At 41.9% G+C, this 17313-nt stretch overlaps 1 protein-coding gene across 1 annotated transcript in view; it reads left to right on the forward strand.

The window, feature by feature from the left end:
- Window positions 1-17313, forward strand: part of SLC22A3 (solute carrier family 22 member 3) — a 634522-nt gene that overhangs the window by 560731 nt on the left and 56478 nt on the right. Inside the window, exon 8 of the mRNA XM_069234623.1 lies at window positions 2821-2929. Within this exon, the coding sequence (XP_069090724.1) occupies window positions 2821-2929 (109 nt within the window). The remainder of the gene's footprint in view (window positions 1-2820; window positions 2930-17313) is intronic.

Consider the following 17313-nt stretch of genomic DNA (forward strand, 5'->3'; position numbering starts at 1 on the left):
CAACACTCTACTCTGCAAGACTGCACTCTCCACCACTGACCTCAACTCCGCTCTACATCACTTCACTCTATGCTACTCTACACCATTGCGCTCTACGTCAGTACACTCTACGCCTCTATTCCACTCTGCACCATTGTACTCTACACCACTCTAATCTACGCCCACTGCACTCTACACCATCAAGCTAATGCCACTCTACACCACTGCGCTCTGCATCACTCTACACTACCCTAATCTACCATGCACCATTCCATGCCACTTCACTCTGAAATAATCTATGCAGCTGCATTCTATTCTGCACACTCTATGCCACTACACTCAATGCCAGTCTACTCAGCACCACTATACTTAACCCAATTCACTCTAGGCCAGTGATACTCAAAGTACAGCCTGGGGGCCGCATGCAGCCCTTTTGACCTTTACATGGCAGCAGTAGCACTAGGCTGCTGTTTACTCCACTCAACAGGCAATACTTTATTTAAACATTATTAAAGATAAAGAAAGGAAGTAAGGAATTTGTCCTGAACTGCTTAAATGCAGGTACACTTATTTTTTAAGAAATCTTGCAGCAAATGTCTGCAACTATGATAAGGGTCCTTAAAAATTCAAAAAGTGTATTTCATTTACACGCAGGACTATTTCATTTTAACACATCAGATTATATCAGTGCATGGAGAAGTATCTTTTTTTTTTTAAGAACAATAGATTTCAAACATAAAATCAGAAACATTCATTCTTACCCCCACCTTGATAAATATGCCAATAGTGAAGTAAGAGCCAGGTCAGTTGTTACCTGCACTCTTTGATTGGCCTGATTTGCTATTATACATGAACAACTTCATAGTTTATTAAACACAGGAGAAGGGTTCGCACAGCGCACATACTGAAGTCACGCATTTGGAGGTCCTCCTACATACAATAATGAAGAAAATGAAGGGAACGTGAAATAAAACAATTGCCTAGGATCACACAATTTGGTAAAGTGGGGACGCTGGGATTAATGCCAGGTTTTCTGGTTTCACTTTGAGCAATTCAGCAACTAGATCAATATGCTTTGCTGCCCCCTACACCCACCATAATGCCACAACCCCTCCCCATCCAGAGCCCCTTTCTACCTTTGATCGCCACGCTTCTAGCATCTGTGCGGCCCTCTGTCACACCACTGACCAAACTTTGTGGCCCCTGGGAAAATGTTTGTGAGTACCCATGCTATAGGCCATTCTACTCCACTCTAGGACACTGCTATACAACACTCCATGATATTCCACAGATGTTCTATTCCATTAAACTCTACTTCACTCGATGACTCTACTCCACAACATTATTCCACTCTGCACAAATCTTTCAAGCCACTCCATGCCACTTTACTATACTCTAATCTACAACACACTACTCCACTCTGCCATTCCACTCCACTCAATGACAATATACTCTACAACACTACTCTGCAACACCCTCTGCACCACACCACAACACTGCTACTCTACTGCACTATGGCACTTGTCCACTTTATGCCAATCAACTCTGTTCACTCTAAGACACAACTCCCTCCACGAAACTCAATGACGCTCCACTACATGGCACTGAACCCCACACCATTCCATAACACTCCATCCTATTGAACTTTATAACACTTCACACCATGCCACTATCCTTTCCCCTCTAACTTTTAGCCGTGCAGGTCAGCAGCCCCCCTGGTGTTCAACATGGCTAAGACATATTGGGAAAGCTCTCGCACAGGCAATACCTATTGGCTTTTCAATAACTTGTCTGCCCTTTCTATAATTTGTTTCTTTCTTTAATTTTGTCTTGATCTTTTCCCTCTCCCTTTCCCATCTGCATCTTTTTGCTTTTTCTCCACACCTTACTTTACTGTTACTCAATCCGACTCTCCCACTTTTTCTTTAATTTCCAGTTTTCATTATTTTTCTTTCTGTGTTTGACTCTTCTGCTTCCTCTCTGACTTCTTCCCTCTTCCTTATTCTGCTACTATTAACCCTCGCACTTCCTCATTTTAGTTGGGTACAGTCAAAGGCCAGGTTAAAGTTAAGGTTACCCACAGAAACAATTTAGAACTTTAGTAAAAGGCAGAAGTGTTACATTTTGGGAGGTTTTAAACCTCGCAGAACCAATTAGCTCTTGCAGGAGCCGCAGCAGCATGGCAAAAGGCCGAGGGTATTGGGTTCGAGCGCACTCCAGTATGAGACAACAGGACCGGCTGCGTACCGTATATCCGGCTTAAGTTCATTTTCTTAGCTGCAGGGAGTACTTACTCTCTAACCTTCTTTAAGTACAAAGAATAAAGGTGTGTGCTTGTATTTCATAGATGTTGGTGTTTATGTGCGACAGAGGTACAGTGCGGTGGTATTGTGCTTTCAGGATTGCTCTCATTTCCCTCAGGGCAGGTCCCCATGCCACCTTTTTACCCCACAGGCCGTCTGAGACCCAGGCATGCTACACCTACACCTACACCTAGACATGCAACAACCAGGGTGGAAAACCAACATACTCAGTGAGGCATGCATTTTATTCCTCTATCCCCTACCCCACTAATTAGAACACCTGCACGAGGCAGTGACCCCAAACAAGGAGCCTCGTTAACCACCTGCTTTCCTACCAAGCACCCACAAAACATTACTACTTACTGTAGACTATTTATTTTCAACACCAGAAAGCGCAAACTCGTATACTTAATCGAAAGGTTAAGTATTGGAAATTTCAGCCACATAACTATCGGGCAGATGTACACGAGGATGTCACTGTGTTCTCAAAATATTTCATGCATGGTTTCCTAACTGGCCTTAATTTACTTTTTTACAGACATATTATGGTTAAAGATAACGATTGCTACATTAGGACGTTTGGGGATCACCATGGCATTTGAAATTGTGTATTTTGTAAATACTGAAATATATCCAACATCATTAAGGTAATTACATTTCTCATCTATGCTTTAATTTGTATTGCATACTCACTGAGGTCTTTCTGCTCCTTTCCAGCTGCAGCCTGACATTTCTCAGCAATAATTTTAAATACTTTGGCATCATTCGAAGATTTCATAGTGTACACCTTTGAAATCTTTGGAATTGTTGTCAGTGTGCCAAGCCTCTCTAAGAAAACCATGGCAATCTGGGTGCAAATGGGCATTTTAGCACAATTTGCTTAAAAATTAGCTACAATGAATACATTTCATAGCCATTACAATATAACTGGGTATGGAGTTACACAGTACTTTCCTCATGCCCCAAAAAGGATTCTGAATCATGTTGAGACTTACCTTGAGAAAGGCATTTGGCTTCAATTTCGAGGCAGAATCTTGGGACACTTGACTTTCTGGTGAAGAGTGCACTGGAAAAGAACTTCCGTTTACCCAGGGCAAGTCTATGTCACCTGGATATGTCTCTCTGCACTGCTGGGCCTGTAAACCGTTTCTTCATCACAGTTAGAACACGTTCCAGCAGAACGTCATTGAAGGAAAGCTAGGGCTCCAGAAATTATGAAGATGGCTGGAGGATTTCAGTCAAAATGGGTTAAGGCCATCTGCAAAATCAAGTCCAAGGCTTCTGCTGCTTTTTGAACCACAATAAACAAAGACTTCTTCTGAATGCTGAATAAGGACCAGATGGGTAAGGGATAGAGGTGGCCTGGATATGTCTCCACAAGCCGATATTCTGATTAACAAAATACAAACCAGCACAATACTGTAAAAAAGGGGAGGGGGGGGGAGGAGAAGCAACACTACTTCTGAGTGGCCATAGGCCTTTATCAGGCATGCCCAGGGCCTCGGAGTTGGGCAATTCTTCCTTTTGGGCAAACATCCGGGCACTGGAAAGGTGTCCTTCAATGTTATATGATATCGTTATGATTTGTTTTTTTCCGTCATCCCTTAGATTATTTCTTCTAACGTCTGTGCTGTCTTCGAAATGGTGATGGTGCTTAGGAAATGTTGATTTCTTCCTAGGAGTTAGAGCCTGTGAAGCCATCTAGGTTGGAGGCCCTAGGTCAAAGCCATTGGGGGTTAGAGCGCCACTTGAGTCCTCTTCTACAGATTTGGGGACTTACCATCGGGAGAGTATCTCAAAGGGTACCAGAGACATCCTGAATGAATGTAGCATAGTCAGCTAGACTCGGGCTGCACAAAGGCAGTCGATGGAGAAGGGAACTCTGGCATCATCTCATACGTCAGGAATTTCTCTGACAAAAAGAGGCAACATCTTATATGAAGGCTCCTGCATTGAACTCATGGGTTATAGCCTCTGCTTCAAACTGTTGTGAACTTTACTGCAAGCCAAGTTCAGGTGTGGGTCTTTGCTGTAAGTTTATCATCAGTTTTGGGTACTCTAGTTCCCGCTTTGTGCATTGGTTCTTGGAGAATAGCCCTAATGAAGTATCCATCAGCCCATTTATGAGTCAGCAGGCAACAGTGGTCGTTGTTGCATAACTTTGCCAAGCAAGTAGTCCCTAGGCTCGCCCTTGTTGAAAACATAAGAGCTCCAGTTTCCTGGTTCTATACCTGAATAGCTGCAGTTAAAAGGAAACAAACGTTCTTAGAATGCATTTGGCACCATCAGTTTTGGGTAAGGCCTTCTATCTTGTCTAGACTGAGAATTACACCTATGAAAATGTGTGAGCACATTCTTATAAAGTCATAATCACAATAGTCAATGCTACAACAAAATTGCTCTCAACAAGCTAACATTTTGTAGAAGGTTCATTTACTATTCTTTCTATGTTCCTAGATGTATATATGGCCAAGTAATATGTATTTCTGCTGCAAATGTGTCACAACAAGTAGGTCAGAAAATGGATAAACACATGCAAAAAATAAATCCAACTGATGAAGAATTCAAAGTGCTGGAGATACCCAACATCACTGTCCCTCTTCTAGTTTGTTTTACAGGTACTTTGCCTTACAAGCGTGATTCACATTCAGAATTTGGACCACAACATGTTGTGCTGTCTTCTGAGTCAAACAACGTAAACATCTAATTTTATAAATATTAACTTGCATCAGCAACAAGTTAGGTTATGAGCCATTCCTCAACATTTCTATGAGAGAACACATACTTATCTTAGACCTGATCTATTACACAAGTAGGTGCAAAGATATTTCAGTTGGAGGCCAAAATACTATATATATATATATATATATATATATATATATATATATATAAATAAATCTATCTATCTATCTATCTATCTATCTATCTATCTATCTATCTACATAAATGCGTCTTTATAGTTCTGAAGAAAGGTACATCAAGTTTGTGGAGTCTGTATCAAAAGTGACATCTGTTTGTGTTTAACTGTATCTATTTAGATGTGTAATCAGCGAACTGGGGCTCTAATTTCTTCTACAATCTCAACCCTTAGTTTCACATATCCTTAAAATAACATATTCTATTGCCAACATAATTTTTCATTAAGACTCATAGCAGAATATCATAATACCCATGAACATAAAGAGAACTGAGTTGGCTCTGCTACTGAGAAGCCATTAAAATCGAATCTCTTATCAGCACAAACACATATCTAGCATTAGAAAAAATACTTGAAAAAGAAACCATCAAGTGGTGGGAACCTACAACATTAAAAAAAAACATCTGTGGAAGACTGGATCGCAGGTGGTATGAGCATCCTTATATTTTTAATTATAGGAACAACAGACCCAGCGAAATTTTTTAAAAAAATGGGAAACAACTCTACGCAGAGTAAAACAAAAAACCCACAAAAAATGGTTATAAATATCACACAAGTGCAGTTTGTGTTAGATTGTTCAGTTCCATTAATATTTTTCAAAGGATTGAAAACAACAACTGCTGGAGATTATCAAAAAGATCTTCAAGATACTGAAGTCATTCATGATTTTGAAGAAGCTATCGTCAGACATAAATCCAGTTGATCACTCTGGATTTTTAAGTTCAATCAGTCAGGAGTGGCTTATATACTCTTTGACCTATATGCTTTTGTTTCTCAAGTGCTTGGGAGCAACAACCAGGTACTAGCATGGTGAAAATCTCTTAATCAGTTGGTCTTCTGTCTGTGATTATCTTTTTTCTGGTTAGGTGATTTCAGCTTGAAATGATCAATATAATTGTATTATGCCACCAGCACACTGGGTATTCTTAAATCAGTGGTGGATCACTAGTCCCCTGAAAGCTTTGGGACAACAAAAAAAATAATTATATAAACACCTTGTCTTTTCTTCTTTAAAGAAACAGGACATAGAGGAAGGCGATTTGTACAAAGGTTAGGAATAGGAGTTTCCTGAAAACCTCAGTTGAGTAGCTCTTTATCCCCACCTCTAGTACTCAAATATATTTTTTCCCCGTGTTGGACCTGGCCCTTTTACACGGTCATTCCCCAGACTTTTTGCCTCCTTATTTTTCTGACATTTGTTGGCTGACGTTTTGACTCTGAGCACTTTTTCACTGCTAACCAGTGCTAAAGTGCATGTGCTCTCCCTTACAAATTTGGTATGATTGGCTTATACCTAATTGGCATATTTAATATACCTACAAGTCCCTTGTAAAGTGGTATCCCTATACCTAGGACCTGTAAATGAAATGCTACTAGTGGGCCCGCAGCGCTGCTTGCGCCACCCACAGAAGTAGCCTGTCAAACCTATCTAAGGCTTTCTAGCGCAGAACCTGTGTGTGCAGTTTTCTGCCACAGGGATCTGGCATCTAAATTTACTTGCCAGGCCCAGAACTCCCCTTTTACTACATGTAAGTCACCCCTAAGGTACGCTCTAGCTAGCCCTTAGGGCAGGGTGCCATGTATGTAGAAGGCAGGACATGTGCCATGTTGCGAGGCCTGTCCTGGTAGTGACAAACAGCCTAACTTGGTGTCTCACTGCTGTGAGTGCTACCTTCTTATAGGATTGCATTGGAAATGCCCTGCCTTATATGTAAGGGGTATTGTCTGATTCATGAGGGGTAGCGCAGGCATGTTTGGTATGGTTGTGATAGTGGGGAGAAATGCTGCTTACTGGTGTAGGTGTATTTTTATTACTATCACTGAAATGCCACTTCTAGAAAGTGCGCATTTATCTGTGCTTATGACTTTGGTGTTTTGCAGCTTGCCTCCAATCCACGTCTGGGCAGACAGTCAATTAGGGCTTTGTGCATACTTCTCAGACAGCATGAACAGAGGGAGGGTGGAGGTGTCACAGAGGTGCATCTACATATTGTAAAGCCTTCCTGGGCTGAGAGAAGGGAAAGGCGGGGCACACCTACATTTGTAAAGGCTGTGCCCTGGCCTCACAGCGCGTGGGATTTTGCATGAAAGCACTCTGGAGAATGCCTTACTTCATGATTGGCCCCTAGCACTTTGAAAAGCGCTTCTTGCTATTACCAAAATCACCACCGCAGCCCGGGATCTCTATTGTGTTCCTAGCGCTGCTTTGACTGCTCTCTGTGCCTGGAAAAATATCACCGCCGCAACCCGGGCTTATCGTGGGGCGCCTCGCGCTTGGTGAAGAGCCCTGCGTGAGGTCCGAGTTCACCACTGCAGCTCGGGGATAATTTCACTTTTGGGAGCGTGCCCAACTCCACCTCATGCCCCTCATGCCCCAGGACACCCAAAGAAAGGAAAAGAGGAGCGAGCGCGCTCCAGCCGTGCCCCTGGGGCGACGTGCGCTTTTTGACGCGCCCCCGGGGCACCTGCAGGCACCATCCTCAGTGCCTGCCACATGCAACAGACCAGGTCGGGCTGGAAAGCGGCTCGCGCACAGTGCGGCCTGCTTCGTCCCTCATTCCCGGCAGCTGCACAGAGGACGAGGGTGGCTGCCCACTACTCCGCAGGTAGTTCCCTTCCCCCCGGTCACCGACCTTGGGGTTCGATCGCCCTAGCTACTTAATTCTTCGTGGCTTTTGCCCCCCCCCTTTGTGAGAGGGCCATTAGAGGCCCGGGGGAGCCCCACAAAGATCGCGGGTCCAGGAGGGACCCGTTTCAACGCCGCAGAGAGGGCGCTGTCTGACCCTCTCCCCAGGAGCACTGCGTGGCCCCCGTTTCACGCATAGGAGCGCCGGGGGCCCCATACTCATCTTCTAGGCACTAGGAGTGCCCTTTCTCCATAAAACCAGGTACCTTTAGGAATATATTGGCTCTGCAAGCTTAGTATGGACCTTGGGAGGGTTTATATGTTTCCTACCTGCTTTTATGACACAACATATGTGTACTAATGTTTCTTTTATGGCCAGATATGTATTTTTATGACTTGTGATATGTTCTCTAATGTTCCTTTAAGGGTATTTGCGAGGTATTCATGACAAGTACATAGATTTCTTTACGGTAATTCCTGACTACTGCTTATGTTGCAGAATCCTGACAACTTGTTCTAATGTGATAACTGCTTATTCCAGTATTAGTAATACACAGAGTATTAGTATTAGAATATTAGTAACGTGTGTAACATTCTGACAACTGCTAAGGTAGCAGGGTATTACTAATGTGTAATGTTGGTCTAATTATGTTTTGTGCAATACAGTTTATTTTCACATAGCTCAGTGTTGTGTTTATTTTGTGGTGTACATTTTGCGTCATGTTTGTTGTATGTGTTGTGCAAATGCTTTACACATTGCTTCTGGGTTAGGCCTGACTGCTCGTGCCAAGCTACCAGGGGGGTGAGCAGGGGTTATCTTGGACGTGTAACTCCCTTGCCCTGACTAGAGTGGGTAGGTTCTGCCTGGCTGAGGTGCATACCGTAGCCAACCAGAAATCCCATTTGTAGCACCCCATAGATTTTGTAGAACTGTTTGACACCCCTTAACTGATTCGGAAGAGAAACTGACTAGGTGGAAAGATTGTACTTCTGGATGTACTGCAGCAGGACATCACTTTGAATCAGGAGCAGGATTCCTTCCTTTGACTAGATAGCCTCTACCAAATGTGGTTGTTTTAATGAAGTGTACCTTTGGGATGGGAGGAGGAAAATGGTGAATCAAAAACGAAAGGAAGAGAATAACTGTATTTGGAAATTGCTTTACAAACTTTTCTAACCAGGGAACACAAGGTTATTCCGCAAAACAATCTAGGAATTTTTACTGTCTCTCTTCCAAGATCTCAGCCACTAATTTCTTCTTGCTGCTATCAATGTAATTTTATACCTAGAGCAGAAGCCTTGATTTAATAGAGAGAAATATCGTTTTAGATGCTTCTCAATTATGTCAAAGAAAATGAGAGTTCTGATCCCTCTTCCAATGCTAAAAGTAGACTTTAAAAATCTTTCAAAAAATTATTCAAATCGGCTTAGTAAGATTGAGCTCTAAAAGTAAAACAGGAACAGCATTTTGGCTCTTCAATGCTAGTTCAGCATTCTTGTCAACATTATCTGAAATAGCTTAATCCTTAGTAGCAATAAATGAATGCCCCTGCGCAACAATGTAGTAGAGTCTCCACCTTTAAAGAAACCAGACACCAATGATGAAAATTCTGAAGAATAAATAGTGCAGACCAATACTGGGAATTGAGTCTTTTCCAATCTTGCTGTAAGAATCTTCTGTTACATCCAGCTATACATATAGGATCAGACACTCAGTAGTAACCTATCTCGAGAAGACAGAGCGCTGTTATTTTGGGGTCCGGGACAAGACACAACAGAAATTAGCCAGGGAGACCATAACTGAATCACCTCCTTTTTAATAAAGCAACCTTGTATTCAATATCAGACGTATCATCACTGTCCTGAATTGAATCTAGGAAGTCATCTTTTGCCTCCCTTTAGCGTGCCAAAGGAGGACAATTAATGGAAGCAAGGTTGGAAGGCTCTTTTCCATAGCAGAAGCAACAGCTTAATCCATCATGGGTTTAAAATAAAACACACACACAACATATATGCCTGGTTCACTAGACTTAGAAGAGTGGTATCTTCTGAACCTTTTTCGTCAGGGCTGCAAAGATGCTTTTTTGGAGAGCACTTTTGAGATAAGTGATAGAAGTGTTCAGAATCCAACATATTCTCAAAATAAAATGTACCAAATTACATACCTAACAAGTGTAATCTGCACACTGTATTTGAGGACACTTTTACCCAACTACCAATGCAGAGCAAAGGTAAAGTAACTTCAAAAACAAGGACCCCACAAGATCAGAGTAAAGGGCAAGTAACCGAAATAACAAGGACCACACAAGATCAAGCAGTCTGATGCTGATACGATGTCGTGGAATGCCTTCACCTTGCAGGAGGATTCCTCCCTAAATGTACTTCTAAATAGATGACGCATGCATAGCTAGCATACTATCAAGGAGGGGGTAATTGAACAATATTTAAGAATATAGCTGTGCTTTAAGGGGAAGCTGTTGTGAAGGCTGAAATCTCTCAAGGTTTAATGATGTGGAAACCTATTCCACCAGACAAATGGATTAGTACACAGGGTCATTATCACAGCTGTGGCACTACTGTATATCTAACCCCTGAACTTAATGCACCTCAATCTTAGACATATCCTATTGTCTACTTGAAACACGGTGAACTTCTGTGTATCTCTGAAATCCTGCATGTTGGTTACTATCTGACCACTATGCATATCTAAAGGGCCGACCTAACTATGCTAATATTCATAATTTATATTATGAGAATTAGCTTTGAAACTATATACATTCTTTTATTTAAAACGGACGTTTCTGGGCAACGGGCCCTGTAACATGATGATGCTCTGTGAAATATCACATATTGTCAATTTTTACTACGTGCTTTTGTTCTATCTTTATGATAATGAATAAGCAAAATGAAGTTTCATAAAGTCCTGCAGATACATTGTTTTGCTAAAATTACTGAAGGAGCACTAAGTAGTCTATTTCGATTACAGGACTGCTATAGATTCTGTCCTCATTAAATCCTCTGGCTTTCCAGTCTGGAAATATTAACCATCGCAATATATACTTGTATCTACCAAATTATCATTTTACAGCTACATGGCTTTATTTCTCTGTACACTCTTGTAAAAGATAATGATTACTAGGTACATTATACAATATGTTAATCTAACTGCTATGAGACATACATCTTTCTCTTGTTTGTTTCACCAGCCTAGGGCCCATATTTATACTCTGTGCCCGAATTGCACCATTTTTCTTTCTCAAATTTGGCACAAACTTAACTCCATATTTATACTTTGGCACTAGACCCGTCCAACACCAAAGTTAGGGAGTTTGAGTCATTTTTGTATTTGAAAACCTACCTTGCGCTAATGACATGCAAGGTAGGCGTTCCCATGCAAAAAATGACTCTAAGGCATGTGCACCTTATGTATCCTCCCATGTCATTTTAATGCACAGGAGGAGGGCCTTAAAAAATGGCGCCCAGACGGATTTGGGCCGTTTTTTAACACCTGGATCAGGGCAGGCGTTAAGGGACCTGTGGGCTCATTTCCATGGTTTCCTACCATGGAAGCAGTCCACAGGTGCCCTTCCCTGCCCCTAGGGACACCCCCTGCCACCCTCGCACACCCCTGGAGGACACACATGGATGGGGGGACCCATCCCAGGCAAGTAGAGGTAAGTAATTTTGTTAGTTTTTTTTTTAGGTGGCATAGGGGGGCCTAAATTGGGCCCACTACATGCCACTGTGCCCAGTGGCCATGCCCAGGGGAGAGAAGTCCCCTGGGCATGACCATTGGGCAGGGGTGGCAGGACTCCTGTCTTTGGTAAGACAAGATTCATTTCCATGGGGGTTGTGCGTCAAAAAATGATGCTAGTCAGGTTAGAGTCATTTTTTTTACTCTAACCTGACTTGCACCATTCTTTGACGCACAACCCCCAGTCTTCCCTATGCCTTCACTGCCCGGTTAGAGTCATTTATTTTGACGCTAACCAGGCCGCAGCGCCGGCTACCGTCATTCCTTAAATATGATGCCCGGCTGGCGCGTTGGAATGGCAGTAGCCGGCATTAAACTTTTTAACGCAAACCTGCGCTGGCGCAGGTTTGCGTCAAAAAGTATAAATATGGGCCTAGGTGTGTCCCTTATTTGACTTTTTGACACAACAGACCACAAACGCAATATTCAGACACAATGGAGGACCAATACTACTGTATAGGTCATAAAACCCGCAAGATCAGTCATAATCTTCCATTTAGATAAAGAAAAGGTCTCAACCTGTGGGGGCCCCTGCACCAATATGGCGCCATGACTACCTTTTGATGTCATGTCTATCAAGTTGCATATTCCTCTGCAGCTTCTTGTTAAAATTGCCACTTCAAATACTATCCCCACAGAAAGCACACAGCTTTATTGCCTTTCCTTGAAGCCATTAGGAGATGCAAACACATACTGCAGGACTTCTCTCCTTTGTTTCAGGTTGTTGCTTACCATTACACAATATTTACGAGGATCATATATGTCCTCTTAGGGATAACGGAATTGCTGCTTTTCATTTCAAGTTTCTTGCGGACACAAGCCATCAAGACCTCTACCTGTGGGATAAACTCCACTCACCTGACCTTACACAGTGCCTATTTCTTACATTTCCCTCAACTACAGAAGTTCACTTAGAGTCATCCGCGACATACTCGGATACATTTTAATTTTCTTAACACCTCTCACTATGTACATTTCATTACTTTCAAATGTGTCCACTCTAAAACAAGATATGTATAGTATTTTGGCTCTCTGCTGAAATATATTTGTATCAGCAGTGATTACAAACTATAGACCACGCATAAAATGATGACAAGTATGCATTACCTCAGAGATTGTTGAAGACTGGGATGCCCTTGTTCTAGGTAGTAGAAGCACCAATGGCCCATGTACAGTGTGCACAAATGGAGTTACCTTCTTGGCCAAAGCACAACATATATTAATAGAAAGAGTGACCTAATGCAAAATAGTCCACTATTACTGCTTTGTTGGTTTGCAAGGACCAAGAAGGGCAATCAGCTTGTTGTCAGTCAATGTGATCTTGCCCAATTGATGTGATAGGAAACAGTTCATCTAAAATTCTGCCTACACAACATTTCCTTCTCTTTGGAAGGAAGAGAAGGGGGTGAGAAAAAATGGAAGAGTGATAGATTGGCGAATGTGGAAGGGGGATAGCATTTCTTCAGGAATGAGGGGCAAGCATGCAGGACCGGTTTGTCCGGGGAGAGCACAATAAATAGTGGCAGGATCCACTGACACAAAAAATTGTGGCCCTTATTTATACTTTTTTAGCGCCGCATTTGCGCCGATTTTTGACGCAAAAACGGCGCAAACTTACAAAATAAAATTTTATTTTGCAAGTTTGCGCCGTTTCTGCGTAAAAAAATACGCAAATGCGGCGCTAAAAAAATATAAATAAGGGCCTGAGAGTGTAGGCTCTAAGCTTCAGAAAGATGTGTGGGTCAAAAGATCAACAGGACTTTGCATTGTTTCAAACAGTAATGATGTGAAGGAAATCAGGAACGAGTTCAAATCCCACTGTTTAACAAAGGTGTGGGTTGATGAATATATGCAACAAACATGTTTTTGTTTTAAATAAAAAGCTGCTTCAGGTAACCTGAACATGGAAAGCTGGTCAGTGAGACATGAGAAGGTGGACAATCTACTCACTCTAGAAACAATCAAACCTTGTTGGCCAATGGAAATCACACAACATCTGCCAGTCATTCACAAAAGTTTTCAACCCTTTATAAATATAATCCATTTTGTTGAAGTTAATTTTATGCCCAGGTCTCCTGTACCAAAAAAATGCCTTATTTTTGAATGGATATCATATTTTAGTATTCCAGTAATTTAGTCAGTAGCAGGAAGAATCAGTGGGAGTGTTGTATTGTTACACCTTAAGTGGATTGCTCAAGCTATTGATTGCCAGACAGACTTTTGTGACTTTTAAGCAAGTGTAGTAAAAATACCAAACGGAAATCCCTTTTCTTTTGTGGTTATAAACTATAGCATTTTTGGTACCTTCAAACCATATGTATCGATGGACTTGATTCTTCTTTGGATAGTCACTGACCTTTGGGAGCTGTCACACGTATTAAATTCTACTTTCTTCTGACTGGTTGAGATTTCACTGCCAAGCATGGGATGGACCCTCTGTCAGAAAGGCTGAGCCCTTTTGAAGAACTCTCAACCAAAATGTCCCTTCCCGACAGGCACTGACAGATTAGAGACTTTATGGAGCTAGCAGTTCAGAGCCTTAATCGAGAGAATCAATTCTAACATCTGGAGGCCACCAGATAAAGTGGTGACCCTGTCCCCTACACTGTAACCATTTCTGGACTGACAAGACCAGAGGTACTGCCCACTTGCTGACACCTAAGACCCTGAATCAAAGCTGCGAGTGTTCACCAAGCAGAATAGAGACAGTAGGTGTTCATCTGCTCTGCTGTGAAAATATTGGTCCCCGCTGTTTATCCATGGAATGAAGGTGAAGAAATGGAACCGACTGAGGTGCCAATGGCAATGCCAGAAATCATGCCACATTTCCTCATGGGCAGTGCCCATCATAACACCACCTAGTCAAGCCAAGAAAGCATGAGATGTGGGGGTAGAGTAAGAGCAAGAGGATATGGAGATTATAATGGATATTCTAGTAGAAATCCTGCGAGAACAATTCCAGTTTGGGTGAGGGACAAAGAAGCCCTGCTATACTGATATTAACTGAATATGTCACCAGTTTATATACTTATGTTCTATTTTGACAAATAATTAGTTTTCAGGCTGTATAAAACTTTTTTAAATTTAAAGCCTACTGGATCTTACTTGCACCATGTAAAACTAAAATGTCAATTGAGACGCATCTACCACAGGAGCAACTTCCTCACACAGATTAGTAATGAGTGCGATCTGTGTGGCTGCATGTGAATAAATTATTCGTAACATACATGTAATGACCCTGCTACTTGTAGGTTGGCCCACTGTTCTGCTTTGCTTTAAACTGAGAGGAGATGGTGCCAAGGAATGCAGCGCTCTTAGTTTGAGTAATGAATTTATCAAAGCACTTCTCAGATATCAAATAAAAGCACACAAATATGAACATGTGCATTTAACTTGAATGTACTAAAACACATGTAAATGCCAAAATACTCACAGGAGTTAAACAATGACAGACAGTAAAAGTCCAATGCATCAACAGTGAATATATAATATGAAACTATATGTGCACAGCCAAGCTGGATAATAAAGATTAAAAATGCATCACCATGGGGGTTGACTCCATCATCATCCTTGCCAACATCAAGCCTTGGAACCCTGCATGTCAGATAGAAGAACTTCCCCAGAGGGAAGTGATTGGGCAGTGCATCCACTCCCGAAACACACTCCTTTGTGTCAGTGCTCAGTTTCCCACGCTCTATATTCCTTAAATTAACTTAAGAGGGAGATTCTAGTAATCGACCCCTCCCTTCAGTTATTGACTTCAAATGCTGGCTGTACTTGGTCTGTGTTGAAAACACGCAAAAGAATTGGCCAGGCCCCAATGCGCATTCCTTAGACAGAGCTGTATCTTTCTCTGCTGAAAACATTCTCACCCTGATAAACTCTTATCACCTCTGGTGAGAAGATTGAAAACACATTCAGTTTAAAAAACAAGCTTTGTGGAAAAATACCTGTGCCACTGATGTGACAGCACCTAAAGCTCAGCACAAAATGGAGTCAGTAGCCAAGATGGAGTCGGTGGTCAAATACAAATAGCATTACACTCCCCCACCTATAAATGAAGCAATCATGCTGAAATCAGAGGTTTCCCGCTTGACAAAAAATTGTATGATTTTCACTTGCATTATTTTATTAGCACTTTTTAGGTTTAGACTGCATGCTCTGTCAATGAAACCTATTGGTAAACAAAAATGAAATAAAATAAAAAAAGCTTTAAAGCTGGCTTAGAGCCAGCAATTACTCACCAGTGGCAGGCTTCCATGTCGTGTCTGTCCTTGCTTCTTATTGGTCAGTGCCTCTTACTTTCTCCAGCTCCTTCCAGTGTTGGTCCCTGCCATGGAGCAAGGACCTAGTACAGCTTCCTGTGTGCGGCCTGTGCCATTCAACTAGCTGTGCCCTATTTCAGGTACCTTACTTTTTTTTTTTTTTAAATAAACTTTTGGACATGCACTCTTGAAAACTGCATGTGTGCAGCCTGTCTCCCAACCCTCCGTTGTGTTGCTTGTCCTCCCACCCCTGCCCTGCTCCCATTGCTGCTCCCTACCACCTCACCCCACCACCCCTCCGTCACGTTGCCTGCTTCCCTCGTCCATGGCTGGTGCGCTCATCCTCCTCACCAGTGCCTCCATCATGTTGTTGTTGCCTCCCTTGTCCCCCGCAACTCCCCTGAGAGATTTTCCCCTGCACCTTTTTATTTTTTTTAAACATACTGCAGAGCAGCACATGCTTCTGTGTAACAGTTGAAAATAAAAGTGCTATGATGCTTTTAGTGCTGGCTACATCATAGCACTTGGTGTAAGAACAGTGGCAAAAAAAAGGAATGCCCTGTACCGATTAGTGGTATTTCCGGACTCCATAGTTTGATGCTGTATATTTATACAAATTAGTACCAATTGAACAGATTTGCTTGCAGTTATTTCCATTGCATCTGATGGAGCAGAGATCCTTGTACCTCAATTGCTCAGTCAAGTCATCAAACAGGACTCTCCACTGGTTGTATGAACCTTTGATCATAGACTTCAAAGGCAAGAAAGGAGATAACATCAGCAATGCATATCAATTACAGTGAAACCAATTTGGTCCCACAGAAATGACGGATAAGGATGTTGTCCCAACCTTGAGGATTTTATTAACAAAGTAATCAGTTACATGTTTTACTCAGTTAGTAAAATCTTATCAAATATATTGTTAGAGCACGCATATTAATAGGATCATGCAATCAAAGTTTGTATATTATGTGGAAAAAGATGCAAAATATGACCTTATAGAGTAGGCAAAATATTGGTTGTACAGGTTGCATATTCTAAATAAAGCATAGAAAATGGCAGGTTTGTTTCTACAAGGAAGGTGTCAGCAGCAGATGAACCAATTTAAGGTTTGGGGAAAAGTAAGATGTGTTCAAGCTTGAAGCCCAACACTCTGCAGAGAGAAGACCTTGTCTCAACTCAGCTGATTTCTCTTGCTAAAGGCAGGACAGGATCTTCTAAAACTATTCCAAGGAACACATTGTTAATACAGAAAAGAAAAAGTTCTAGCACTTTCCATATCAGTCCCAGCATACAAACCAATCAGGAACAACCATTCTCTGGAAGCATGTAAATTCCCCAGTTTTCTAGCGCTGGACAAAGTGATACATCTTTGCGACTTTGAATATATCATCGGTCTGCTTAGTAGAGGAGGATCTCTCCCACCATCACAGTCTCTATGTCCTAAGCCAAATTCTAATTAAAGTTTC

The sequence above is a fragment of the Pleurodeles waltl genome, chromosome 5 (assembly GCF_031143425.1).
Source record: "Pleurodeles waltl isolate 20211129_DDA chromosome 5, aPleWal1.hap1.20221129, whole genome shotgun sequence".
Lineage (NCBI taxonomy): Eukaryota > Metazoa > Chordata > Amphibia > Caudata > Salamandridae > Pleurodeles > Pleurodeles waltl.